The sequence below is a fragment of the Embiotoca jacksoni genome, unplaced genomic scaffold (genome assembly GCF_022577435.1).
Source record: "Embiotoca jacksoni isolate LCO1_2020_lvr unplaced genomic scaffold, fEmbJac1.0.p SCAF_12, whole genome shotgun sequence".
NCBI classification, from domain to species: Eukaryota; Metazoa; Chordata; class Actinopteri; family Embiotocidae; genus Embiotoca; species Embiotoca jacksoni.
In genome coordinates, this window is record NW_027185252.1 from 8,570,061 (window position 1) to 8,596,436 (window position 26,376).

Below are 26,376 nucleotides of genomic sequence, written 5' to 3' on the forward strand. Positions count from 1 at the left end.
AGACTCACGAGTCCAAAAATAGATTTATTTTTGTGACTTTCAAATATATTGATCAAATATCAATAAGTTCAATCATGTAAAAACATAATCTGGGAACATTTTTATTATGTAATCTAGCCAACACTTAAACGTATAAAGAAATATAGCAAATTCAGTGCTCTTATTACACAAAAATATACACTCCAATCAGTCACTTCTTAGCATCGCTGCAAACAACCTGATCTTTTTTTTTTTTTTTTTCCTCTAACCCTCGTCCCAAAACAACTCTTGACTGACGCCGTGTCACGTTTACATGATGACGTGTTGATTTTATGTATTTAAAGAGTAAATTCTTTTGCAATTTTTATGGGTTGAAATGGATTATGGATACATATAGTCCTCAATACAATATAATCCTCAAATGACAAAAAAAAAATAAAGTACACCAGACACTGGGAAAAGATGCAAAGTGCAAATTAAAAATATCAGCAACTGCTCGTTATTGCTTAAAAATATATATTCTCTCAAACAAAGCTGCCCCTGGAAAGTCAAATGTATGTAAGCTACTAGCAAAGCAAAGTACACTTTATACACCCACACGTCAAAAAAAAAATTTAAAAAAAAGAAGTCTGTGTCAACAGAAACACTGACCAGCAGCTAAATCCTCACCTCTGCTGAAGCCGTTCGTTTTAAAGAGACTGATGCGTTTTAATTGCCGCTTTTATTTTCTAAAACTGACTTTACTACAAATGGAAACAATAATAGAGCATTTTTGACTACTTGCATTGGTACACCTAAAAAAAAAAAAAAAAAAGAAGTTGCTTAAAAGTGAAATGAAACGGGACGTGATCCAGTAGTACGTTAGGACTTTAGCCACCTCCGGCTTAACGGCGACCCTGCCGACGATCGGCCACTTTACTGCCTGCAGCGGCTGAAAAGAAATAGTGTCGCATTGTGATGAGTTATATTTGCGTGTAATTGGGTTTTTTTTGTTGTTGTTTTTTTTTTTGCGTTTTTAAGGTGTGACGTAATTTAATTTACCTGTATCCCTCTTCTGCAGTCTGGATGGAATTTGGATCGCGTATGTTCCCGGTATTCCGATTAAACCTTGGGGTCCGGAATCACCTGTGAACATATAAAACTCAGCTTGTCACTCTTATTAAAAAAAAAATGTAAAAAAAAAAAAAAAAAAAGACTCGGGGGGGGGGGGGGGGGGGGGAGAACCCGCAGTGTTTCATCAGCTGTGTAGATGTACCCTTCTCTCCTCTGGGTCCCGGGTACCCTCTGTCCCCCTTGGGTCCGGGGCCTCCCGGCGGTCCGGGGATGGTGCCGTAAGCTGCGCAAGACAAAAAAAAAAAAAAAAAAAATGCACGCTTTCAGTCGAGATGAAGCAACATTTTCCAGCTACCCTTCCACAACGCGGGACAGTTTCCATCACTGATACAGTCTGTGGAAAATCACGACCGAATCCTCACTTCTGAAGAACTCCATGAGGTCAGATGTGACGTTGCCGTAGGAACCGATGACGCGACTGTAGCCAACTGGTCCCGGAGGGCCGGGCGGGCCGGGCGGGCCCTGAATGGCTCGTACGTTCGCCTTGAAGTGGGCCTCGCCCAGATAGTCCTGCAGCAGGCCTCGATCTGCAGGAGGGTCGTTGGAAAGCACGCATGTGGTCACACAGGATTTTAATTTACGCGTCTTCCATCAGGTGTCGGCCTAGATCCTCTAGTTAACCCCTTCCGCCCAAAATTCCTCCGCACGAACCGAAGAGTCCGCCGACTACAGCTGTGACTAAAATGGATGAAGCGCTGTTGCGCTGCAGTTCCGTTTCATCAAATGAGGTGCGTGACCGAGAGACTTATTATATTTTAAAATGATTTCGAGTGTCTTTTCGGAAGAGTTGCAAGTTAAAAAAAAAAAAAAAATAGTCAAGGCCTCTTTACCCACCACCCTTTATATTATAATAACATAAAGCACTTTTCAAAACAAAGTTGTCAAGACTGAAGCAAATAAAACCAAGCCGGTAACGAAAATACAAATAAAATCTCTCAACATTAAAAAATGTAAGGCGACGACGGTGATAATGAAATAGGTACGACATTTTGGAAATAAAAACGGTGTGCTGCGGTTAATAAAGAGTTTTAAAAAATAAAAAAAAACTCTGTTACATGTCTTCAAGTATTTGTTAAAGAGCTGAGTACGGCTGCTACCGATGCATTAAATACGAAGCTCTAATGTGTTAATTTCCCACGTAGCTCACTCACTGACTCGATATCCACCGAAGCATGAACTGGAGTTCCAAAACATAAATCGCATCACATCTCCTAATACAATTAACGATGAACGGCTGCGAATCGACTTACTCTTGATGTAGTCGGTAACCTTCATGGCGACGTTGGAGTAGTCCAGGACCTCCGTGAGCTTGCTGACATCGATGTCCGCGCGCCCGGAGGCGTAGCGAGCGTCGCCCTGAGAGTAGCTTTGGCTCTGCGTGTAGCTCTGGATGTTACCTGGCTCTCCTCGTTCTCCCTTCAGGCCCCTCGGACCCGGAGACCCCGGAGGTCCGACGATGGCGCGACGAACATTGTCACCTGCGGAACACAAGGCCGTCTGTGATATCGGCGCTCGCCCGTGCCGTCCCGAGCGGATTCTGCGCATTCATCACTGATCACGTGTCTTTATGTATCTGTGGGGGGGGTGGGGGGGGGGGGGGGGGGTGTGGGGGTGGGTGGGTGGGGTGGGGCGGTGTTTGGAGCTTACTGGACAGATACTGCTGAATTTCAGTGCGGATGCTCTCGCGATGGAGGTTTCCGCCGAAGGAGACTGATCCAGAGTGACCGCCTGGCGGTCCCTGTGGACCCGGAGGTCCGGGAGGACCCTGTAGACCTCTGAACCCAGAACCTGAGAGAGAGGAAGCGGAGCAAGATGAAGAGGCTTTGTGTTGCGGAGCCGTTCGTCCCAACGGAACCAGAAAACATTCGCATTTAAGAAGCTGGATTTTGAGAATGCTGGCGCTCTCCGCTCACCCTGCAGATAATGCTGAATGTCCTCCATGCTGTAACCCTGACTTCTCCCTCCGTACACAGTGGTCGAGGAGCTTCCTGCTGGCCCCTGAGGGCCCGGCGGGCCCGGGAGCCCCCGGGCACCCGGAGAACCTGGAGAACCGGGACGTCCTTGTTGCACCGTAGAACTGAGCCATGATTGGAAGGCTGGAGCTAAATTGATAAAGATACGAAGGAAGAGGATGAGAGAGGGACCGTCCTCGGATCTTGGACCATTCGGTCTTTCTTTGTGTTAATAAATAAAAACCATCGTCGTCCTGCATGCCACTGATTTTCACTCTCCAGGTGAAACACGGTGTCTGTTAACGGGGACGCCTGGACAGTGATCTTACTTCTCATCAGTACGGAGTAGTCAATCGTAGCCACGCTGGAGTCGGAGCGTCCGCCGCCGGAAGGCCCGGCAGGCCCAGTGGGCCCACGTGGCCCGGGTGGACCTCTGGCAATCCCTCTTTCTGAGAACGACAAGCGACTCGATTGATTAAAAGGCCCGGTAATGTTTACAGGCCGAGCGTTTTCTGCCGCAATCTACCGTTCGCTCACCATTCATGATATTGAAGACGTACGTGGCGACATCCTCCACTCTGTAATGGCCCGAAAGTCCTCCTGATGTCCCCGGTGGTCCCGGTGGTCCCTGTGGACCTGGCGGTCCTGACATATATCTCCTCACGTCGTCTCCTGGACAGATGACGGCAGAGACACACAATCAGCCCTGGTGTATCCTGTTTAAAAAAAATTAAAAAAAACACTGCTTCGGCTAAAATATATGTTGTACTCACTCTGCAGCATGCTGATGAGAGCAGTGACTGACAGGGATCCAGAGGCAGGTCCAGGAGGACCAGCTGGTCCTGGAGGACCCTGACCACCAAAGTTGAACCCCGAGTCTGAACCTGAAATTATTACACAACAGCAGTTGAAGGTGGTACCGGCCTGTGAATTACGCCCCGCAGGTTCGTATTAATCACCCTGATGTGACGATATAAATCCTTACGTCGCAGGTATGCAATGATACGAGACGAGATGTCCTCCAAAGAGCCTGAGAAGGTTCCAGGGATTCCTGGAGGCCCGGGTATACCTGGAGGTCCAGGGATACCAGACTGGCTTATTCTGCCTGCATGGCGTAAAATTTAAAAAAAAAAAAAAAAAAACATGTTAATACTCCATTCTGTCCTCTTGACAGTGACTGGCTGATTGATCTCACTTCAGAAAGACTTACCGAGATAGTCAGTGATGTACTGGCGCATCTCGACAGAAGAAGAAAAGGAGCCTGGCTGGCCTGGAGGGCCAGCAGGACCCGGTGGACCAGGTAAACCTGAAGAGACCGAGACTGAGCCTGAGGAAGAATTTGACAGTTAAGACCCCGTAATGGACAAATGGTCTCTTTAAAGTCACCGTGAACTATTAGTGTCTTCACAAGAAGAAAACACACTTGACTTTGTGTTAGCTTTAAAGAGAGTTGGGTTGTTGTTTTTGTACCTCTTGATAAGCCTGGTGTCCCGGGAGTTCCAGTTTCCCCTTAGAAATGAGAAACGACAAGAGCACGATCATCATGTGATGCACACAGACAGACAGAGTTCTGCTGCTGATAGAAACACAATAAAACACTGACATCGTTCACACGTTTCACTCTTTCAGCTTTACCTTTGAATCCCTGCGGTCCTGGATGTCCACGAGGCCCCGGTGGACCCGGTGGTCCGGGGATCGCGTGTCCTCCGAAATGTGTCGACACTGTAGGAATGAAAAAGTATGACAGTATAAGTCTGCAGCAGCTACCACGAGTGCGGTTCGGCCTTAGAAATGCCACGTGATGGTTTGTGTTCGGATCGAAGCGACGGGCTGACCTCTGTCCGAGTCCCCTGGTCTTCCCGGAGTCCCGGGTTGACCTGGCAGGCCCGGTTCACCTGGTTCACAGATGAGAGTGATTGATGCTGGAGAGATTTGTTCACACGGAGGCTCACAACTATCTGTACGTTACGCTTGGTGGAAAGCGGCGTAATTAAGAAATGATACACAAATTAAAGACCGACAGTTACCTTGGTATCCTCTCAGTCCAGGAGAACCTAAAATATCGATGGAGATTTTGTGATTAAGCGTTAACAAAACAAACGGAGATGTGTAAAATGAGAGATCGGGCCACTTTAAAAAAAAAAAATTAAAAAAAATCTAATCACCTGATGATCCTTTGGGCCCTGAAGGCCCGGGTGGTCCTGGAGGTCCGGAATAAAATGTTCCTGTAAGAAGAGCAATGACGAAGTTAGTGTCACTACATGGTCAAACACAAACCAACACAAAACACCAGTTTGGATTCCAGATCACACCAGAGCTGGATGTCAAGCCTGAGTCTCCTCTGTCTCCTTTAGGTCCTGGTCTCCCGTAACCTAAAAAACAAAAAGAGAATGTTAAAGTCTGACTTGGAGAAGGCTTGAGCTTCACATAATAACCACCTCACCGTCTGATCGACTCGTCGCACAATCCAGATCTGAAACAGTTACTTGCCTGGCTGGCCCGCGGGCCCGGGCGGTCCTGGGGGTCCTTGTCTTGAGTCTCCTGATGCAAACATTTTTAAAACATTCAGTGACGACAGTTCAAAGATTTGAGCCAAAGTTGGGGCGACCCCTTGAACGAATCATCGAAGAGGTTGTCTTTGATCGATAATGTTGCAGCGCGGAAGAGTTGGGGTCGTATTTACCTGGACGTCCGGGAGGCCCGGGGGGACCAGGTGGTCCAGGCAGTGCCGAGGCTGCGGAGTACCCTGAAACACAAACAAAAACGTTGTCATTTTAAATGAAGAGCTCTTGAGCAAGAGACGGACGAAACAAAGCCTGAAACAACACGTGATGTCTTCGTTTGTTTCTTCGTACATTCAATTTTACATTAGATTTTAACGACTCCGTCAGGTTGGAAACCGGAGCGTCGACCAGTCGGGGGGAATTAAACGATGGGGACCAAAATGGTTTCACACGGCAACTGTATCGACACTGTAAAACCTGCGTGTGTTCACGAGGAGTCGTGACTGAATAACTCGGCCTTGCATTTCCGTTCAGTCACATCATGCACAAAGTCTAGCTGCAAAACAAGAACATGTCACAAACTGTCTTCAGGTTTTCATATTTCCTGTCACATATCAAAACATTGGGATTGACCTGATTATTTGAATTCCCCTAAAATGTCCTGCTTATCTTTTTTTTTGACATTTTGTTGAAAAGGGGCTACGAGTGACAAATACACAACAACGTGTAGAGTAACAGGAGCACGAGTCTAAAGTTCCAGCACTGCCCACCGCACGCTACTGGTGATCCCAGACCACAAGAGCACCATCGTGGCCTGAATGGATTTTTTTTTTTTTATTATTGATTTTTTTTTTTTTTTTTTTTTTTAATTCAACTTTTCATTTATTAAAAAAAAAAAAAAAAAAGCTTGTGTTATTTAATTGTATCTTGGAAAAAAAAATAACAGTTTTACTTGAAGTCCTTCTGAACCTGATGATGTCAAAGTGCCACTGCATACCACGAATGGCTGTTTTCTCTTTGTTTTTGACCTGTTTTACAACCACAGAATTACATTAGAAATCTAAATGAATTATTTTTTAATACCTATATTACACTTAAGCCTGTGTTCACAAAAGGGGTCAATTTTTGTTAAGTGACAATTAACCAATAAGCCAATGGGTGCTAATGTAAACCTTCAGGTCTGATTAGGTTCAGGTTGAGAAGAAGCAAAGATGATCGAGATCTGTATCACGATTGGTAACAGCTGATGATCTGACTTTTTTTCACAACTCATTTGTCTTATAAATAAGGTTGTGTTTTTCTTTATTTTTACTTTGTAAATAATATTTGTACTGGACATGTTGTCATTATTTTAATTATTTTATTTTTATTCGTGGTCACGAGCCTCTGTTTCCTGCAGGTCTTTGTCGTCATAAAAAGTACTCACTCTCTGCTGTGGTCAACGTGTTCTCACTCGTTCTCACTGTTATTCCCGCTTCTCCCTGCTCTCCCTTGTATCCCCTGTCTCCTTTAGGACCTGTGAGGACAAACAAAACACAGCTGACGCGACACTCCGAGGGGCCGAAACCAGAATCTCAAGAGCACGACGTGGGAGTGAATAAGCGCGATGACCTTACCAGCCTGGCCAGGCAGACCAGCAGGACCAATGGGACCTGAGGAGGTAAATCAATAAATGAGCACTTTGAGGTTGGCACAATTGATCAGCGCTTCGACGCGTGAGGATTTCATTCAGCTGCTACTTTGTGGGGCTGGTCTGGAGTCAAACCTGATAATCCTGGAGGTCCCGCAGGGCCGGAAGGACCGGCGGGCCCGGGCGGTCCTGGGATGCCAATAGAAGTGGAGCCAGCTGGGAAAATACAAGTGACGGTCAGATCTCAAACTGTAGTCTCACCAGCGCTGTGTTAAGGGTAGAAGATTTATCTTGTTCTGTTACTTGAGTCGATGATTCTTCCTGCTGAGCCGGTTTCGCCTACAACAGACAAACACGTGATGTCAGCGTAACAGTATAACGGTACAGAAACGGTGTGTTGTAAGAAAGAGAGGTTGCACAAGCTGACAGCAGCTGTACCTTTAGCACCGGGTTGTCCTGGGTTCCCTGGCATTCCTGAAAACAAGATGGAAGTACATTTTCATCGTGGAGAGCGTTACGAGAAAAGAACTACAACGCCGCAGAAGTAATAATAACACTACGGTCTGGGTTGTAAAATAGCAGAGTCGTACCTGGTGGTCCTTGAAGCCCAGGTGTTCCTACCGAGGTGGAGATATCGTTAATATATTTTTTTTTTTCATATTATCCACTTATAGTGACGTTGATAAAGCTAAAGATCGTGTATCATAAGAGCGAATTTACCTGGAAGTGCAGCATCTCCAGGAGGCCCGGCAGCACCTCTGATTCCAGGAGGCCCGGCAGGTCCTTGTTCACCTGAGGGCCGAAAATATAAACTGAATTTATGACGATTCTTTGTTCATTTATTTAATTTTAACTATCCACGGACTAGCTTTGGTTTTAGCTTCATCGTAGGACACTGTGCAATCACGTCAAAAATATCGAATAAATAAATCTGTGCTGGTTATATAATGAGATTTTTTTTTTTTTTTTACCTCTTGATCCTTTTGCACCCTCTTGTCCATGGGGTCCTGATGACAAAAGCAGAACATTATTTTATACAAAATGGAAATCCATTAGTTGCCATATGGAACGCCAAGATGAGCTGACGTCTTTGCAGCCTTGTGACGGGGGATGTTTTTTAATGCTCTCATGACCGCCGCATTGAAATCTGTTGTAACAGTTTCACAAAACATGAGCAATTTGAGAAAAAGACGAGAAAGTTAGTGTAAATAACTCCCCGGGCATTATACAAATGTGTGGCTTTTAATTATGACCTGTGCAATAACCCTGCTGTTTAATCAGCATCTTGATCTCAGGTGGATTCTGAACATTCTGCTCACCCAACACGGATTTTAACAAATTTGAAAACAACATTTGAGGTTAAAAAAAAAAAAATTAAAAAAAAAAAAAAAGCTTTGGTGTGGTTAGAAGAAGTCTTAAATCTTTGACTTCAACTCAACTCAACTCAAAACAAAAGCACCAGGTTTATATTTCTGATAAGTGTAGTTCAGTTTTGGGTCGTTACCAGGCAACCAGAGACTCCACAAAATAGTCTCTGGTTGCCACTGGTCTCTGGTAGGCACGACACCAAAATCGGAGTGTCTGATAATCAATTAAATATTAATTATATCTTTTTATTATAAGAAGCCGGAGGTCCTGCGACTCACCCATAGATCCTTTGGAGCCTTTTTCTCCACCTGACCCTGGCGGGCCTGGAATACCAGAATCACCTAAGAAGTGGGACAACGGGATCAGGAAAGTCAGACAGACTCCACAGTGGACAGTAAGTAAAAGGTCGGTGTGACATCTTCAAACAAATTCACAAAGATGTGCTGACCTGGCAGACCTCTGGAACCCTTGTCACCAGTTTCACCTAAAATAAACAATGATTACAACCATGGTTTAAAAAAAATAAAATAAAAAAAAAAAGGTTCACTGACACCAGAAGACCTGCAAAAACCTGATGGGGTTTACAACAAACCTTTAAGTCCTTGAAATCCAGCAAGTCCTCTGTCACCTGCGGAGTGAGAAGAGTGACTGTGAGCGACAGCACAGAACGGAAAATGAAGAAAAAAAAAAAATGAACAACTCTTTTCACTGTGAACGATGTCCCCGTAACCCACCTTTAGATCCAGGTGGCCCTGCCTCGCCACGGAAACCCTGAGAACCTGGATGACCTGTAATAAATCAGTTCATGTAAACTCCAGGAATGAAGTCAAGGCATCGTGAACAGTCGAGTGAAGTAATGTAATGCTCTACGTGAGGGAGAGAAACGAACCTAGTGGCCCAGAAAGTCCCTGATCGCCTACAGCAAAGATAAATAATCAACCATTATTACAGCATTTAGACACATTAATGTTCATTAAAAAAATTATTGAATAAATAAAAAAAAAAGATTTGTAACAGACAACAGTGTTTAACCTTGTGATGTTGAAAGATTTTTTACGAATGAAAAGAAACATCCCTTTGTGAATACACATATTCTTTCTTTCTCCGTCTCCAGAACATATTTTACAAGCACGGGTACTAAATTGATCAATGTTGGTGTGTTTGTAATTCAAGAAGAAAACCATTTCCGCACAGAATTCACTCCACGTGTGCTCAAATGATCAAATGTTATGATGTTTTCTGAGTAGAAGTAGTCGGAGCAATTTTATATCAAGATTGAGTATGTTATTTTATAATTTGGGGGTCTCGTTTGCTTTTCACTGTATCACAATAAGTGAATGAGGCTGCATTCACAAACTGACTCTATGCTGCCACCTGGTGTTCTCTGTAGTTCTTGCACCGTAATGTCATAAACTCTCAGGTTTTGTTTGTTGTTTATTTGAATTTGAAAAAAAAAAACAGAGAAGGATTTATGTTCATTGATTTCACCTTTGGGTCCGGGGGCGCCGACAGCTCCCACAGAACCAGGAATCCCAGGATCTCCGTGAGAACCTGCACAAACCAAACACATGAGGTCCTGCAGTGACACTTTGTTTTTCAGTCAAGATAGACATGGTGTCATTAACATCACTAAAAGCGCTGTCTCTGCTGCGGGTCGTGTCTCTGTCACCTTTCATGCCGAAGCCCGATGGTCCTGGTTCACCTCTGGGCCCAGAAGGGCCCTCATGACCTCTGATACCTGGCTGCCCATCCAGTCCGTGATCACCTGATCAGACATTTTACATTCAGACATTCACTCACTGTAAACCAGCGGAAAAGTCGCATCATGTAGTCTGAACTAAAGTGCTCTCTGTACCTTGGGTTCCTTTCTGTCCTTTCGGACCCTCAGGGCCTGCATGTCCAATCGCGCCCGGAGCACCTGAGGTCAAATGTCATGGTTGGTAAAACGACATCTTGATGCCACACAAAACTTCAAAAACAAAAACAAAAATAATGGTGATGGTGATGGCTCAAGGAAAATGCTGTTTATCGTTACTCACCTGGAGTTCCAGGGAAACCATGATCTCCTGTGAATAAAAAAAAAAACACATTTGATTATAACAAGAACACGAAGCAGAAATACAGCAACAATCACAAGTCTGAAAAAGACTTTGAGCACTCAGTGATTTTGATTTCTGACCTTTGGATCCAGTGTCCCCTGAAAAGAGTAAAAACAAAATTAAACACAGCTCTTTCTGATTAACTCAAAAAAGATATATGTTAAGATTTTATGAAATACAAAATATTATAATTTCACCTTTAGGCCCAGGCAGTCCTCTCCCTCCATGCACTGAGGATGTCAGGAGACAGAAAATGATATGTCAGTGAATGTAAATGTAGTGTCTGTGGTTTTGTGTGTGTGTGTGTGTGTGTGTGTGTGTGTGTGTGTGTGTGTGTGTGTGTGTGTGTGTGTGTGTGTGTGTGTGTGTGTGTGCGCGTGCATCTGCACAGTACCTTTGAATTCTTGTGACTGCATTTCAGTTCTTAACATGTTCTGGATGACAATCCGAAGAGCAGCATCACTGACTCCAGTAACTACACCGCCACCTCCAGCACCGCCTGTAGTAGCTACACCGCCACCTTCAGCACCGACTCTAGTAGCTACACTGCCACTTTCAGCACCGCCTCGAGTAGCCACACCGCCACCTCCAGCGCCACCTCCAGCACCGACTCCAGCAGCTGCACCGCCACCTCCAGCACCACCTCCAGCACCGACTCCACCAGCTGCACCGCCACCTCCAGCGCCACCTCCAGCACCGACTCCAGCAGCTGCACCGCCACCTCCAGCACCACCTCCAGCACCGACTCCAGCAGCTACACCGCCACCTCCAGCACCACCTCCAGCACCGACTCCATAACTGGTGCGAGCAGAGGCGACCGAAGACTCAGCCTCCAGGGTCGTCACTCGGTTCTTCAGCTTCCTCACGTCCTCAGCTGAGAAAAAAACACAAACATTTTTTAGGATAAACCTTCAATGAGCACACAATTCAGCAGTGTTAAAGATTTTAAATCTGTAACTTCACAAACAGTGTTGACCACTGTTTAAGAATTTTAGGAGCCACCTTCTTGATCTTCTTTGATTTTCTATCTTTATTTTATTGTAAATAATAATGCAACTCTGAACACAAAGGCAGAAGATTTATGTGTTGTTCTGGATCTAAAGCACCACATAACTTCACCGTGTGTGTGTGTGTGTGTGTGTGTGTGTGTGTGTGTGTGTGTGTGTGTGTGTGTGTGTGTGTGTGTGTGTGTGTGTGTGTGTGTGTGTGTGTGTGTGTGTGTGTGTGTGTGGGAGAGAGAGAGAGAGAGAGAGTCAGTAACAAAAGGTTGGCATCTTTGGACCCTTATAAGCAAGTAAAATATATACCTCACATCAGAGATTGTAGATGTTTTTTTTTCAGGTTCTTAATATCATATTTGTAATCAGGATAAATCCATGTCAGCAACTCTCCTGCTGCAGGGAAAACAAACTGGAGTCTCTGATGTCATCAAGCAACAATTTCCAAAGCTGCTCTGTGGACAATAATAGCTAGACTTTATTGGGCGGGACAGTACCCAGAGATCTTATTTCCAGGGAGAGGAGTACAGCGAACTGTGACATAACGCTGACTATCCTGTAAAACTCCTTTTATTGGTTCGAAAATTGTCACTTCATGGCAGCGACTCCTCTCATGACCACAAGTTTTTATTTTCCCCTTCGACTGTGAATTTCACAATGCTGCATGAGTCAATCTTACCCAGTGCAATGAGGCCAAACAGGAGTCCCAGCAGGAGCAGGGAGAGGAGGAGGAGTCCCAGCAGCCACTTCCACCAGGAGCAGCACGAGTCAGAGCAGCAGCAGAATCCTCCGCCTCCGAAGACGCCGCTGTCCCTGCGAATCTCTGCAGACAGAGTCAACAATTAAATCCTCAATTATAATATTGTTTTATTATATCATTTTTCAATCTCTGAAACATCAAAGACATTTAGAAAAAATGCTAATCAGAGTCTGAAAGTGACATCTTCAAATGTCTTGTTTTGTTCAACCAAAAGTCCAAAATATTAAATTTGCAATGACATATTGAAAAGAAAAGTGGCAAATTTGCTCATTTGATTTGAAGCGCTGGAATGAGAGAACATTTTGAATTTTTCAGAATTTTGACCAGAAACAATTTAATTTGATAATCGAAATGGTTACAGATTATTTTTTCTGTCGATCGACGAATCGCTCCAGATTTTAATAACGGCATACATGCAATAAAAAGTACCTGCGTAGGTGGCTTTGTCTTTCATTACAACTCCAGAGGATCCATCTGATGAAGAAATAAATAATCATCACTAATTTATTTCTATAACCAGACTAATTTTGAAGATGTTTTTAATCGCCACTCACAGTAAGAGTTGGCCGTCTCTGTCTTCAATGGGGCCGTCTCACTGTAGCTTGATATAAGCTTCTCCTTCTTTATTGAATCTCCTGACAGTGACCCTGTGAAATCAGAGCATACATTTTTACAATTCAGTTTTTTTTTTTTTTTTTTTGTGTTTAAGGAGCAGAACTGAAAACACACAATGTTAAACTATAACAGACAATTCTATAAAATGCAATTACAGAACATACAAAGAGAGCTTTACATAATACCAGTAAAGATTGAAAAAAAAAAATAGAAGTATAATGAAAAGAATGAAGTATGTAATCAAGCAAAAGTCTTCAAAGTACTCAAAGAAAACTAGTAGAAGAAGAAATAGCTCAAAATTGAATTTTAAAGGTGACTGTGAACGTATTTCACTTTCTGATCTGATAATAATCAATGAAAGTAAACAATCAGAAATCCTTTTGTGGGTAAACCAGAATTAAGGTCAGGTCATTTGAACCCCTTTCCTGCTACCGGTATCAACGCACTGCAAAAAATACCCCCGCCCCAAGGCATCGTTGCTATAGCGACGCCACATAAAACTGGCATGATGGGCTCTTCAACAAGACACACACAAAAACAGGAGGAAGACTGCATCCTCTCAGATGACTCAGGCGTGGTTGTGCCAGTTGCCTTTCATTGAATAGTTAAGTGACTAAAAAATATGTCGGTATGTAGCTTGGCTTGTTCGCAAGGTGGGTTTGAACAGGATGACGCATGATACATGCAGCCGTGTAGATACTGTCGCGATTTTCTTTGATCAATTTGTGGTCTGCAGTATTTTTTTTCAAATCTCCTTTTAGTACCAGCTCAGGTCGCTTGAAACCTCGATGGCTGTGATAACAAAAATAGTATCAGATACTTTTGCGCAATAGATCACAAAACAAGCGAGAAGAGTTGGGTCTGGACCATCAGTAGAAAAAGGGCTTTAAACCTTTTTAAATAAATTTTTTTTTAAAAACAGCAGATCAGTGGGCAGATCTACGAGGCTGAAATTATTGTAGTTTACTTGGTCAGTGGGATTATATTAACAGCCAAGTGACCAGTGTCCTGGTTATTTAAATACAACAGTTCTGTATAAACCTGCTTTGCTACCGGGTCCAAATAAAGTTGAGAAACCATATCAAGGTGGGATAAATTGTTTCTCCAGAAGGGGGCAGCGTTCCTCACCTCCTACATGAACGCTGCTGCTGTTGGTGGTGAACTGCTTTCCGCTGTCTTTTGCCAAAATGAGCAGTTCTGTGTCCCTCCTCACTGGAGCATTCTCTTTTTCTAAGACCAGGAACTTGTAGTCTCTCTTAAAGGCATCATCAGTTTGGGATCTGGTGGCTGACAACAACAGAGACACTCAGGAATCATTTCAGTTTCACAATCGTGATAATAACTTATTAATGGGGGAATTTAAGCTGCTGCGGACTTACTTGAAGAAACTCCAGTGCTGATGACGGCGCCGCCATTTGACACGTTCTTCTGAACGCCATATCCTGTAACTGCAAACACACAAACAAACACTCGTTTAAGAAAAATGCTATTTTGAATTATTACTGAGCGAAACATTTGATTATTTCGAAACTGTTGTCGTACCCCCGAGGTTTGCATTCACGTTGGCGCCACTGGTGGTGAGCACGCTGCCAGAGGCGGGAGCCAGATTATTCTGAAAGCCGTAAACTGTAAACAAGAGATTATACTAAATAACAGGAAATCATTACATAACACAAACATGACAAACTTGTTCGAAAGGCCAAAAACAGGGGGAAAAGAAATGAAGAAAATCAAAACATAATACACAGATAAACAAAGATGAAACATGAAAAATAAATAAAACAGAACTTAATCAATCTGTAATCAGAAGATATTCCATTCACATTGGTGAGAAAGAGAAAAAAGCATTACATCTTTTAATTTTACATTTCAGCAACTGGAACTCTTTGTACTTGGTTTAATCAACTTGTACTGTAAAAATGTTTTGTTTTATTTATAAAATAGTGTGTATTGTATTCAACTTGCTTATCAGACCAAATTAATTTTAAGATTACAGATGTGATATTATAATACTATCATGACAACAATACATTAAATTGGTTACCCAATAAAGATTGAACATTAACCTTCCTGTGTACAGGAAGTGATACTGTAAGTGATATCACATGACTTATTATGGCGCGCTCGTTCGCTCATTTGTGTATTTGTTTATTTATGTATAACTAATGTGTATTTATGGAACATAATAGAATTGAGAAAAAAATCGTGAGGTAACATTGAGGGAGGTTTGGTCTCACCTGACAGGGACGGGGGTGAGATAGGGTTGAGCAGTGACGAGCCTCCCGACATGTTGTTGGTGCCGGCCTGGCCGGCCTGGTACGTGTAGCTGCTGGTGTTGCCAGCGACGACCGTGGTGGAGGAGGAGGGCAGCGTGGTAGTGGACCAAGAAAGCGAGGGAAGTGCAGCGTCCAGCGTGTCATACTGACCTGATCTCACACCAGTATCATACTGCCCTGATTTCAGACTGCTATCATACTGTCCCGATTTCAGACTCGCATCGTACTGGCTCGATTTGACACCAGTATCATACTGCCCTGATTTCAGAGTGATATCATACTGTCCCGACCTCAGACCAGTATCATACTGTCCTGACCTCAGACCAGTATCATACTGTCCCGATTTCAGACTCGCATCATACTGGCCTGATCGGACGCCAGTGTCGACCTGCCCAGATGTCAGACTGGTATCATACAGGCTTGATATATCAATGGTGTTGAAGGCGCCTGATCTCACACCAGAGCCATAGGAAGTTGAAACTGCAGGAGAGAAAAGACACAAAGACAGACATTAAGAAAGAGTCTCTTTTTAAACACTGCTCCATTTTGTGTCTCTGATGTATCAATTATCATAAAATGGGTGCATCTGTTTTTTATGAACGATAAATTCCTCATACAGGTTGTTTCCAAGACTAACAAAAATTTTAAAGGTGAATTAAAATTGATCTATACAGCTTTAAAACAAATATTAAACAGTATACAACATTCAATAGACCCGAGAAAATTAAAGACTTTTAACGTGTTTCCACAGTTGGGACTTAATTTCCTAAAAAAAAAAAAATAAGAAAAAAGGAGAAGTATCAGGAAATGTATAAATATTCATCTTATTTTTCCACCCAATTCAATTTTATTGTTGTATTATTATTTTTTTCTTGTGTTGTGCAAAGAGATATAGTCTGTCGCATTCAAATTAATCTATTCAGAAACTTATTAACAACCTAAAAATGAATACGAGATACTCAAGCATTTTTCCATTTGAAGAATACCCTTGACTTCAGAAATCCAGATGCTTAGCAAAGGTAGACCAGAACATGAGAGGCATCTGAGGCCACTTTGAGGTATTTGTGAGGGAGCCAAAGTATGCACATACAAGGACATACAGTACATGCGACTCTAGTGATGGTATCTACCTGACTGAGATGCTGTTGAGATGGTCTTGGTCTGCACCGTGGCTTTCTTAGGGACAGGCAGGGTGATGGAGGCGTTGGAGGAGCGGGTGGGGCTGACGCTGGTGGAGCGTCCCTTCAGCAGCTTCTTAACATCATCCAGCTCCGTCCCTGTAAAACCGCAGTCGCACCAACAAGGCTCAACAAATGTAACACACCAACACCTCATATTCAATATTTAATTCAGTGTTATCATTTAAGTTTAGTTAAAAAAAAAAAAAAAAAAAAAAGTTGGACTGAAGTACGTTATAACTGAGATATACAGTAACGTATGAAGTAAAACTACTAAAAAGGACAACATTATAAGTAGTTTTACTTCATACGTTACTGTATATCTCAGTTATAACGTCAATCTGCTTTTAATTGAGTAGAGTAGAATATGCAGGAATATGTTCTTTTTGTTTTTTTTGCATAAGTAAAAGTAGCAACAAAACCCCATAAAATAATCTTAAACTCCCAATTTTACTTTTCTAGAAATATAAAAGTATAAGTAACAAAATGTACTACACCATAGCCCCTGCCTAAAAGTGTTTTATTTGATTTCTGGATTGTTATTGCTGACTCAAATGATGTTGAACAACTATGTGTCAAATGAACGCAGTTGAGTAAAAAGCGCTGTATTTCCTCCTAAAATGTGATGAAATTAAAGTTAAAAAAAAAAAAAAGTACTAGGAAGTAAAAGCACCCCATTAGTTTCCACATTTGATTTGTATGCTTCTGTCTTTGTGCTAGTTTTAACTCGGTAAAAGTTCTTCTTCCACCACTACAGGCAACACAGCAATCTAAGACCCAGATGAGGGGGGGTTAGTTAAAGTGGCACAGAATGACTAACTGTTGAAAAATGTGGATTAAATAATAGCAGTTACAGAGTTTAATCAGCAGGGGGAGGAAGAGGCTTCTCTACAAATCGAACTGTACACTGTTTTGCTTCAAAACAGGAGGTGCTGCACAACAGTGACTCATGTGTGCCGTTGCTACCACCACAAATCTGCCCTTTAACTTCTTCCACACATGGTCACAATGCAAACAAATGCGTGATCCTAGTTGTTTGAACCTTACCCCTTTTCTGATTTGCTGATGCGTATCTTCTGTTTGGGGAACTAACTGCACATGTGGTACTAATTGAGATTTCATGGACATAAACTTCCATGTGAGAAATGGTGGAATGTGAATTTGTGACTTACTGAACACCGAGCCAAAGAATTTGACAGCAACATAATTAAAAAAACACACACCCCAAAAATCCTCTCTATCCAAGTGGTTCTTTGAATGAACACACTCAAAGGAAAAAGAAAGAGAAGCTTTGTTGCTTTATGAGGAATTGCATAATGGCTCAGTGTATCTCAAGAAGTCTTACATCTGCAGGCAGTGGGGGAGGCACTTTGCAATCTGGCTCTGATCTCGCTCTCTGGAGAAAAAAAAAAAAAAAAAAGAAAATGGACAGAGGAATCCTGATTTAATAAAAAAGTAAGGCAGGACAATTCAGAGTCAGATGGGGCAGAAATAATGGAGGGAGGAGGGGAGGAAAGTCGAATTGAATACCTCTGCTTTCGCTCCTCCCTCTTGTGCTGCCAGAGCCTGAAATGAACACAAACAGAAGAAAGAGGGGGGGGGGGGAGAAAAAAAAATGTAAATACACATAGATACAATTGTAAAGCTACAAAGATATTGTGCAATGAGAAAGTAATCCAATACTGATGTCAATCTCACTCACAATAGTTTCCATAATCTTTGCGTGTAAATTCTGGAGAGGAATTAGCACTGGAACTCCCTAGAAGAAAACACAATAGTTGAGCGGACATATAAACAGCACCCTTGAGTTGTGCCAGTTTCCTTCACTTTTACAAGCTTGTGTTTCAGGCACCTCTGACGCCAACTGGGCAGAGCTTTTTTTGTATTTATAGGATCTCACCATCATAACCTCCTGAGTGGCTGGATATGGTCTTCCTCTCCCGGAAAGCTGGCGACAGGCCTCCTGATGAGCCAGCAGTCTGCACTCTCCTGGCACCACCCGAAGAGCTGGACCTGACCTTTGACACAGAGCTCACGAGATAACTGCCTCCTCCTCCTCCTCCTCCTCCCTTTCCTCCACCTCTGTACCCTTCTCCATTTAAGTAGCTCCCTCCACCCTCGCCTCCTCCTGAGGAGTCTCCTCCGAGGTAGATTCCTGAGGAGGAGCTGTAGCCACCGGTGTTCACACCTACAGAGGCTGGAGGGAGAAGGCAAACGGGTTATTTTTAATTTCCTGCAACTGTGCAGAAATATGTCAGAGTCACATGAAATTGAGTGAAACAGAAAGTACTTCTAGGCGTTTGTACTTTACATGAGTGTTTCCAGATTTATACTTTAACTCCACTGCATATCAGAGGGAAAGATTCGGCAAAAACCTTTTGACAGCTGCAGTTTCCAAAAGTTTCTTGTCCAGAAAAACATAATATGGTATACATATATACAGTGTATAAACATAAAAATCTAAATAAACAACAGTATAGTTAGAGAAAAATGTATATCAACATCAAAAATGTATCCTTTTAAATCCAGGAGAATGTTGATTTTGTCTCTATATAAAGTACATGGTTAACTTTATACTTAACCTGCAGACAAATTTCACATCTCTACATGTTCAGCTGACCTGTTGCTGTCACGGCTACATTAGAAGTTTAATGTAGTCAATGAATTGGAAGTGTTTCATTTGAATATGGTGTTCACTGTGTGACCAAAGTGAATTATAACAACAATAATTGTATTCATTACAATAAAATAGCAGCAAACCCTCAAATTTCACAAACTGGAATCTTTTTTTTTAAATTGTTATACATTTTACAAGATCTTTCTAAATTTTGTGATCTTAATTTCTAAAAGTATTAGAAATAATGTCAAATAATTGTCAAGGTGTACAAAAAAAAGGAGTGCAATATTTCCCCATAAGATATTGTGGAGCAGAAGCATTGAGTGGCATGAGAAGATAACACCATAGTAAAGTAGTATCTGAGGTTTGTAGTTTAGAGTATTTCTTGAGTAAATATAGTCGTTACGTTTTACCATTGACATCTGTAAAATAACAGCGCAGTACCACAACAAAGCTGTAATACACCCACCAGTCCACTAGAGGAGAGCGTGTCAGCGCGATGGTTGGCCACACCTCGGCATCAAAAGCAGAAGTACGTCACATGAAACAAGTAAAAACAGCCAACTTTCACCCTGGAGACGAGATTTTTGTATTCCTTAACGTAACCACGTGATTTTTTTTTTTCCAAACCACTTGGTTTTTCGTAGGCGAGGCAAAACCTCAACATTGACGGGCTCTCATCTAGTGGACTGTTGGGTGCATTACGCGCTTTGGAGTGAAATGCTACTGGAGTACATAATAACACTCACAAATGTACTTTTACTTTGCATTTTGTTGATAAAACATATATTACATTTTCATTTATGACTGAGAATTTACACAGTGTAGCACTGCTACGCTCACATGAGCAATGAAAGAAATTACTTCTTCCATCGCTGCCTGGAAACTCTTGAAACCTTCAGTGATGCACAAACCCAGAACTTTCTTTCTACTGGGGTTTAAAAATATACCATTTGGCATTTCAAAACTTTGTCAGAAGATAAACCCACAACTTCCCAGTTTTGGTAAAAGAGCGGAAATCTGCTCTCACATGAAGAGAAGTAAGTTCCACTGCTGTTCTGGGTTAAGACATTCTTCTCCAAGCCCAGCCCTCCAGCACTGCTGGACATATTCCTGTGATTTGATCCGCTGGTTCCCTCTAGCAACGAGAAGACACACAGCAAAACAGGGAGAAGCTATTACTCATCGGGTACTTCCTTAAGAACTCGTCGGCTATAATTACTGTATTATGCCTATAGTTTGCTGACAATAATTAAGGCGAGCATGACTGGAAGAGAGAGACTCACTTGGTGGGAGAGAAGCCAGTCTGGTTGTGGAGGTTATGGTTTCTGTCACAACTGATGAAGAGAAACATAATTAGAACTGTGCACACTGTGTTTAAGTTCATTTATATACCATGCTGGGGGTTATTATGACAAACGATGTTATTTGAACTTCTATATGTTAATCAGAGCTGGCAGACTGGACTAATTTTTGCACGCCCAGATGTAACCTCAGTGCTGCAGCAGAAATTTCACAATTACTTACTCATGAAGGGATTTTCGTACAATAACTAATTGTTGTATAAATATATCGCAAATAATGTAATGATGTATTATAGATTGGATTTAAGTCATTCATAAAAACAATGTATGGGTTGCTAGGGTGGTTCTTATCCCTATGTGACCCCTGGCCTTCCTGTAAATCGGTGACCCACAATCCATTTATTAACAATTTATAATTCAGGATTTATAAGCACAGACTTTATAGATCATTAAAAAAAAACATCTTTGTTTGCAATATTAATGACTTACTAACATTTGCAACTGCATACTTACTAATGATTTAACTGTTAATGACACCTGGCGTAGAGACTTTTCACCACTTGACAACACAGACGTTGTCCTTATCAATTAATTACAACTGATTTAGCAAATAACCAATAATTTATTAACCATTAATAAAGCCATTAGTTATAACTTATAAACCTTTGATAAAATTAGACTAACAAAAAAAAAAATCCTGACTCAGTGTTTCTGTTTAGGCAGTTTAGTCCAACAAATCAAGGTCAAATCTTGTCAAAATGGAAAATATAATTTAAATCACTTGTTGCGGATGAGATTAAAAACCATGTATATATAGAAAATATCAAGTAACTACCAAACAAGTGTGTCTGACATGTCATTCTTTTCTGCACTGGAATTTTCTAGAGCTTTCGACCACATGTGGAGGACTTCATCTGGAGATAATTATCTCGGAGGTGACTCGTCTCTTATCTGTGTGGAATGATAGCTAAACCATCTCCATCAATTCTCTGGGAAAGTTGCAGCCTGTGGGTCTTTGGGCTAACATTTTTATTTTTGTACACTCTCTTTTAACATCCTTAATGAACTTTTAGTCTCAACTTTTATTTCATTTTGCCATGTTGCCAAATCAGAATCTGTCCTTTCTGTCTCATAATAGAGACAGTAGTGGCAGGAGTTAAAGGCTTTGCATGATAACAATTCATCAAATAGGGTTTGTGCAGATAATTGATATAATAACACCTTTCCTCCACCAGGAGGCATTTTGCTCTTCAGCTGCAACACGTTTGAAATTTATTGGCTTCAGTTATGAAAAAATGAATTCCATTTCCATTTAATGCTGCCTCCTAGCTCCTGTCCTCCTCCTCCTCCTCCTCACTCCTGTCCTCCTTCCTTTTAGGGATTTCTGTTTGTTTCGGGGTCAAAGCTAAACACTAAACTTGAGCATGCTTTTACTGCCGTCGTTCCTTGACTCTGGAAAAGCCTCCAACAAAGTCTCAGCGAAATCAGTGCATAAAAAGCATCTTAAAACATTAAACTTTGGCTTTTTTTTTCTTTATGATCCTCCAAACCAGATGATCTTGTCTGTCTCTTCTGTATATTGTAACTGGTTTGAAGAGAGCTACATAAATAATGTTTACAAGATGTCTTTTAGAAGTGCCATATAAAAAAAAAAGCCAGAGGACAGAGTTGCTGATTATATATTTTTCTCAGTTTGCGTCAAACATATAATCAGGCGTAGGTTGACCTCTCCATCGTGTCCAATCTTTTGGCCAAGATGAGCTGTGCTTTAACATTTGGCTGTGATGAAGACACAGAGGATGACTTATACCCTGAGAATTGGAAGCTGAGACCAGTGAAGACATGCAAAGATGTTAGTGACAATAAGCCCCAGAAAAGAGAGACAAAACCGTCACAAAGTTAAAGAATTTTTAAAAAAGTATGTAAAACTGTGGACTTTTTGAGTCCTATAGACTTACAATTGTACAACAGAGATTTACACCAATCTGTCATTAAGCTCTCAAATGGGAAATCATATCTTTATATCGCTCGCCACAATGGTCTGTGGAAATGGGACACTGCTTTTAGAAAAGGTGTGTTTCTGCTGAGATTTTTGAATGTATTTTGTTCTTTTGTTCTACAAAATTAAAGTGAAATTCACGAGAGACGTTTCAGTGGCAGATGTCTCTCAAACCAAACTCAAACCGTTTGCGTACGTCTACAGCTACACGTCTGAAACAGTGACGTTTTGATCCTTTCACTTGTGTTTTTTGTGGCGGCTTTGTCTATCTGCAGTTTCAAAACCTGATAAATAAATTCATATATCTCACCCCTTTCTCCCGAGAAGTCCATCTCCCTTGTTAACTCGTCCATCCCATCATATCTGGTGAGACGATAATAAAATGTGGACTGTGGTCATGCATATTCTGTTCCAGCTGTTTGTTCCTTAATTGAGGTAAAATGGCTTTTTAACAAACATTTGATGGGAAGAGGGTAAAATGTTATGCCGGGAATGTTTTGGGTTAAAGATCGGGCTGCTTGTTTACTGCATCCATTTTAAATTTCCTTTCATTAAAGACAGGAAAATGTCATCAAATCAGTCTCATGATAAAACCACAACCTAAAACTTTTATAGATACAGCTTTTCCTTGGAGAACCTGCTTCTGGTGATCTTCACAACGACAGAAATAAGGCAACAGGTCAAATCAGGTAAACAAAACCCATTCAGCTCTCACCTAACAACTAACTTTCCAGTCACATGTAGATCTCATGTGAATACTGGATACCACAACAAAGCTATGAAGCATCATCTATACATTTCAGCAGACTTTGTGTTTACTTGTGTGTCTTTGAGGACCAAACTGTAACAAAAGAACAAAAGGAAGCAGTGGATCACTGCACCGCACTGAAAGACCATCGTCTCACCACACCCTGCCAGCCAAGGACATTCAACTGCATGTGATTCATGAACCGTCCATTTTAACACTAAGAGATTAACAGAAATGCTTCCAAAGTGGCCTTTTTTTTTTCTCATTCCTTTGCATTTGGTGTTGAAATCACATTTTCTAGTCTATAAAGTGTTCTCACCTTTAAACCTTTTCAGTTTTTTTTAAACTATGAAAAAAAAGGGAAACAATATTCCCCCAATAAAGTCCCTTCATCTTTAAAGCCTTTATAAAGTTACTGATTTTAGCCTGTGACTGATCTAAACAGCAAATATGAAGCACTGATGTCCAGGCCAGGTCCTGCTGTATATTTAGACGGATGTAAATAGCACAGCAAAAGTAGATGTAAAACTATCCTGAGATCACTATAACAGAAAAATGATCCCCAAAAAAAACCCCTTGTGGGTTACAGAAACAAGGCAAGAAGTACTTGTAGAAGATTTATAGGAAGAGAGTGGACTTTGCAATTACAGCCTATAAAGCCCCCAAAAAAGAGCTTGACAGCCCATCACCAAACTCCCAGAGTGCCGTTATTAGTGTGGAGAATGCAGCAGCCAGGTGGGAAGAAGCATCCGCAATATCCAGCATAAACAACTTTTCTTTTCTTTTTTTCTTTTTTTTTTTTTTCAAAAAGTCTCCAGGTTATTCCAGTGTAGTGTATATTATTAAAGTCCATACCTTCAGCCAACTCGAACACGTATCAATGCAATAAGGGTTCCTCTCAGGATGGACCGACTGATCCACGGGAGGAACAATGTGTTTACGTGAAGTTGACGCGCCGCGCGGGGATGTTCTTAAAGCCCTCGGTCCTTTTGTGCCTTTTCAGCTCAACTTTCCCAGGCAAGTAGGAACAGCGATGTGGGCACCGGTCCCAGCCGCGCCCATCAGCCCTGCAGCTTGGCAGGCAGGTGTAGTAGACGGCACGAAAAGCTGGATTTAAAAAAGAAAACCGAGCCTGAGGGAACCAATTAACTTGTCAGTCTCAGCCCTGCAGACACAGATTGTCGACTGTGAAAAGAAAAGTGAAGAACTCCTCCCGTTGTTGCCGCCGCTGCTTGCTGCTGCTCACTGCTTTAGTCACCACTTTTTTCGTAACTGGCAAAGTTTTGGGAGGAGGTGGAAAAGGAGTGATCTGGGAGGTGGGAGTTCTTTTCGTTCTTTTGGGCAGGAATGAAACCATTTCAGGGTCTGCCGACCTATTGTGTGCAACAAATCCATCCTGTTGCAGCCGGAACACATCTGGTGCACATGTTGGGAGAAGAAACAGAACATTTCATCTATAAACTATAGTTTCAGTCACTGTTATTGTACAACCAAACAGGATTTTACACCATACACAGTATTTTAAAGTCAAAAGCTGCACGCAAGACTTACTATACTTGTCAAAGTAACTTTAACTGGCTGTAATCTTTGCACAAATCGCTGCTCAACATGTTTGTGCAACTGTTGCAGGATCAGTTTCGGATTTTCCTGTTTACTGTTCATAATGGGAATTCACGGGACACTGCTGATGGTCTCCAGAAGATGTAGTGTCAACCGTTTCTACCGCATGCACGCTGCCAAAACGACAGAAGAGCCGTTTTTAACTCTACGATGACAATAAAAGTTTCCCTCATCCATTCATTTGCATGCGTGCAATTTTGGGGGGCAAATTAGACGCTTTATTCCTCCACTGGCAGCCGCAAGCGCCAGTGGGCTCCCTCACCCACCACACCCTGCGAAGACATCCACCCACCCTGCATGACTCACAGCGGGAATGACTCTAATCTTCTCAAATGATGGAAAACAAATGGCCCCAAGGACAGTGTTACGGAGGAGGAGCTGCCCCGCTCACATGTATGTGCAAACTTGAATAATGCCAAACCTTAACGGAAAGCAACAGAATGGTAAAACAAACAGGAAGCTGACTGGCTTGTCTGTGGTAAAGATAACCGATTTTCCAGATGAAGGGTCATTATTTCTGTAAACTGATGGGGCAGCTTCAAAGGGAGTTTTAAAAGAAGAGAATTACAGGGTCAAAAAAACAAACAAAAAAACTCGTTAGTCGTTTAGGGTTTATCAAAATCACGTGAGATGTACAAATGAGTTATTGTGAGTATAGAGGAGAGAACATCACTCACTGCAACAACATCAGCACTCATAAAGTAGATCTTCATACTGTATAAAGGAATTTGCACTGACAACTGGAAAGTGAAATATTTGCACTAATCTACTGTTGTTTGATTGTAAACTATAAAAGAAGATTCATAGTAAATGGGCATATATGTTGGATGTTTTGATGTTTTTAAAGACATAAAGCAGAGGTCAATCTTTTAAAGGTCATTATGTTTTGTTCTAAATTAAGCTGGTTAACCTCTCTGGTGAGGTAGACAAATTCCAGGAGGGCACTTCTGTGGGTACTTGGCCTGGACAAAGTGCAGGCCAAGTTTATGAGACAGCACGTAATAACTTATTTTTAAACTCCTTTTAGTTGAATTTTATCCCCACTTATGATAGCTTTAAGTTGGAACAATTAGATTATTTGGGTTGACAGAAAAATAACCAGCAATTCAATTGATTATTGATTAATTGTTAAGTCATTTTCAAACAAAAAATATAAATATTCCCCAGCTCCAGATTCTAAATTGTCACAGTTTGCTGCTTTTCTTTGTTTTCTGTCATATTAAACTGAACATATTTGGTTTTGTTTGAGTGCTGATTATAGAAAACATACAATTTGTTATCACTGAAATGCTTTTTAGGAAATTGCGATGGTTTCTTTTCTATAATTGTATAAGATCTAATGATTGGTTTATTGAGAAAACAATTCATAGCTTACTGTAAAGTTAAATGAAAATATCATCTGCAGTCCAGGAAACAAAAACATTTGATCATATACAGTATAAAGAACAACAACATCAACACAGAGAGAAATCCCTGTACACTTTGTGGCATTGTGTCAAATTTGTTTTCCAAAAATGACAAGATTATTATTTCTTTGATTAATGTGGTCAGCATAATAACTTTTGACCATGAAATGAGAGATGTCTCATTAAGAGGGGACGTCCAGAAAAGATGTT

General features: G+C 41.6%; 1 protein-coding gene across 2 annotated transcripts; it reads right to left on the reverse strand.

Annotated features, from left to right (window-relative positions):
• Nucleotides 1-85: 85 nt before the first annotated feature.
• Nucleotides 86-24,435, reverse strand: col17a1b (collagen, type XVII, alpha 1b). Of its 2 annotated transcripts, XM_069144573.1 has the most exons (56): nt 23,996-24,435; nt 22,703-22,755; nt 20,376-20,426; nt 20,120-20,227; nt 18,373-18,669; nt 18,175-18,231; nt 18,003-18,038; nt 17,818-17,868; nt 16,425-16,571; nt 15,256-15,774; nt 14,561-14,644; nt 14,398-14,466; nt 14,147-14,305; nt 12,958-13,050; nt 12,833-12,877; nt 12,323-12,466; nt 11,040-11,519; nt 10,843-10,875; nt 10,726-10,743; nt 10,586-10,612; nt 10,402-10,464; nt 10,216-10,311; nt 10,035-10,097; nt 9,436-9,462; nt 9,281-9,334; nt 9,139-9,174; nt 8,995-9,030; nt 8,825-8,887; nt 8,150-8,185; nt 7,899-7,970; nt 7,769-7,795; nt 7,617-7,652; nt 7,482-7,517; nt 7,314-7,394; nt 7,165-7,200; nt 6,975-7,064; nt 5,728-5,790; nt 5,535-5,585; nt 5,357-5,416; nt 5,210-5,269; nt 5,072-5,098; nt 4,880-4,939; nt 4,680-4,766; nt 4,515-4,553; nt 4,255-4,371; nt 4,030-4,149; nt 3,818-3,928; nt 3,582-3,716; nt 3,374-3,493; nt 3,006-3,194; nt 2,740-2,880; nt 2,343-2,570; nt 1,455-1,619; nt 1,235-1,315; nt 1,021-1,104; nt 86-910 (listed from the first exon to the last, which is right to left on the reverse strand). In XM_069144573.1, the coding sequence occupies exons 2-56, from the start codon at nt 22,743-22,745 to the stop codon at nt 864-866; spliced, it is 5,298 nt and encodes a 1,765-aa protein (XP_069000674.1). In that variant the 5' UTR covers nt 22,746-22,755; nt 23,996-24,435; the 3' UTR covers nt 86-863. The 2 variants fall into 2 exon arrangements, with proteins under 2 accessions (XP_069000674.1, XP_069000675.1); XM_069144574.1 differs by lacking the exon at nt 22,703-22,755.
• Nucleotides 24,436-26,376: the final 1,941 nt, after the last annotated feature.

Excerpts from the sequence above, each read along its gene's own strand:
- col17a1b (XM_069144573.1), bottom strand. The coding sequence starts at position 22,745 with ATGGACGAGTTAACAAGGGAGATGGACTTCTCGGGAGAAAGGG. Across the intron at positions 20,228-20,375 it reads ACTGGCTTCTCTCCCACCAA|AGGGAACCAGCGGATCAAAT; the intron begins GTGAGTCTCTCT and ends TCTCGTTGCTAG. Across the intron at positions 1,620-2,342 it reads GGTTACCGACTACATCAAGA|ATCGAGGCCTGCTGCAGGAC; the intron begins GTAAGTCGATTC and ends ACCCTCCTGCAG.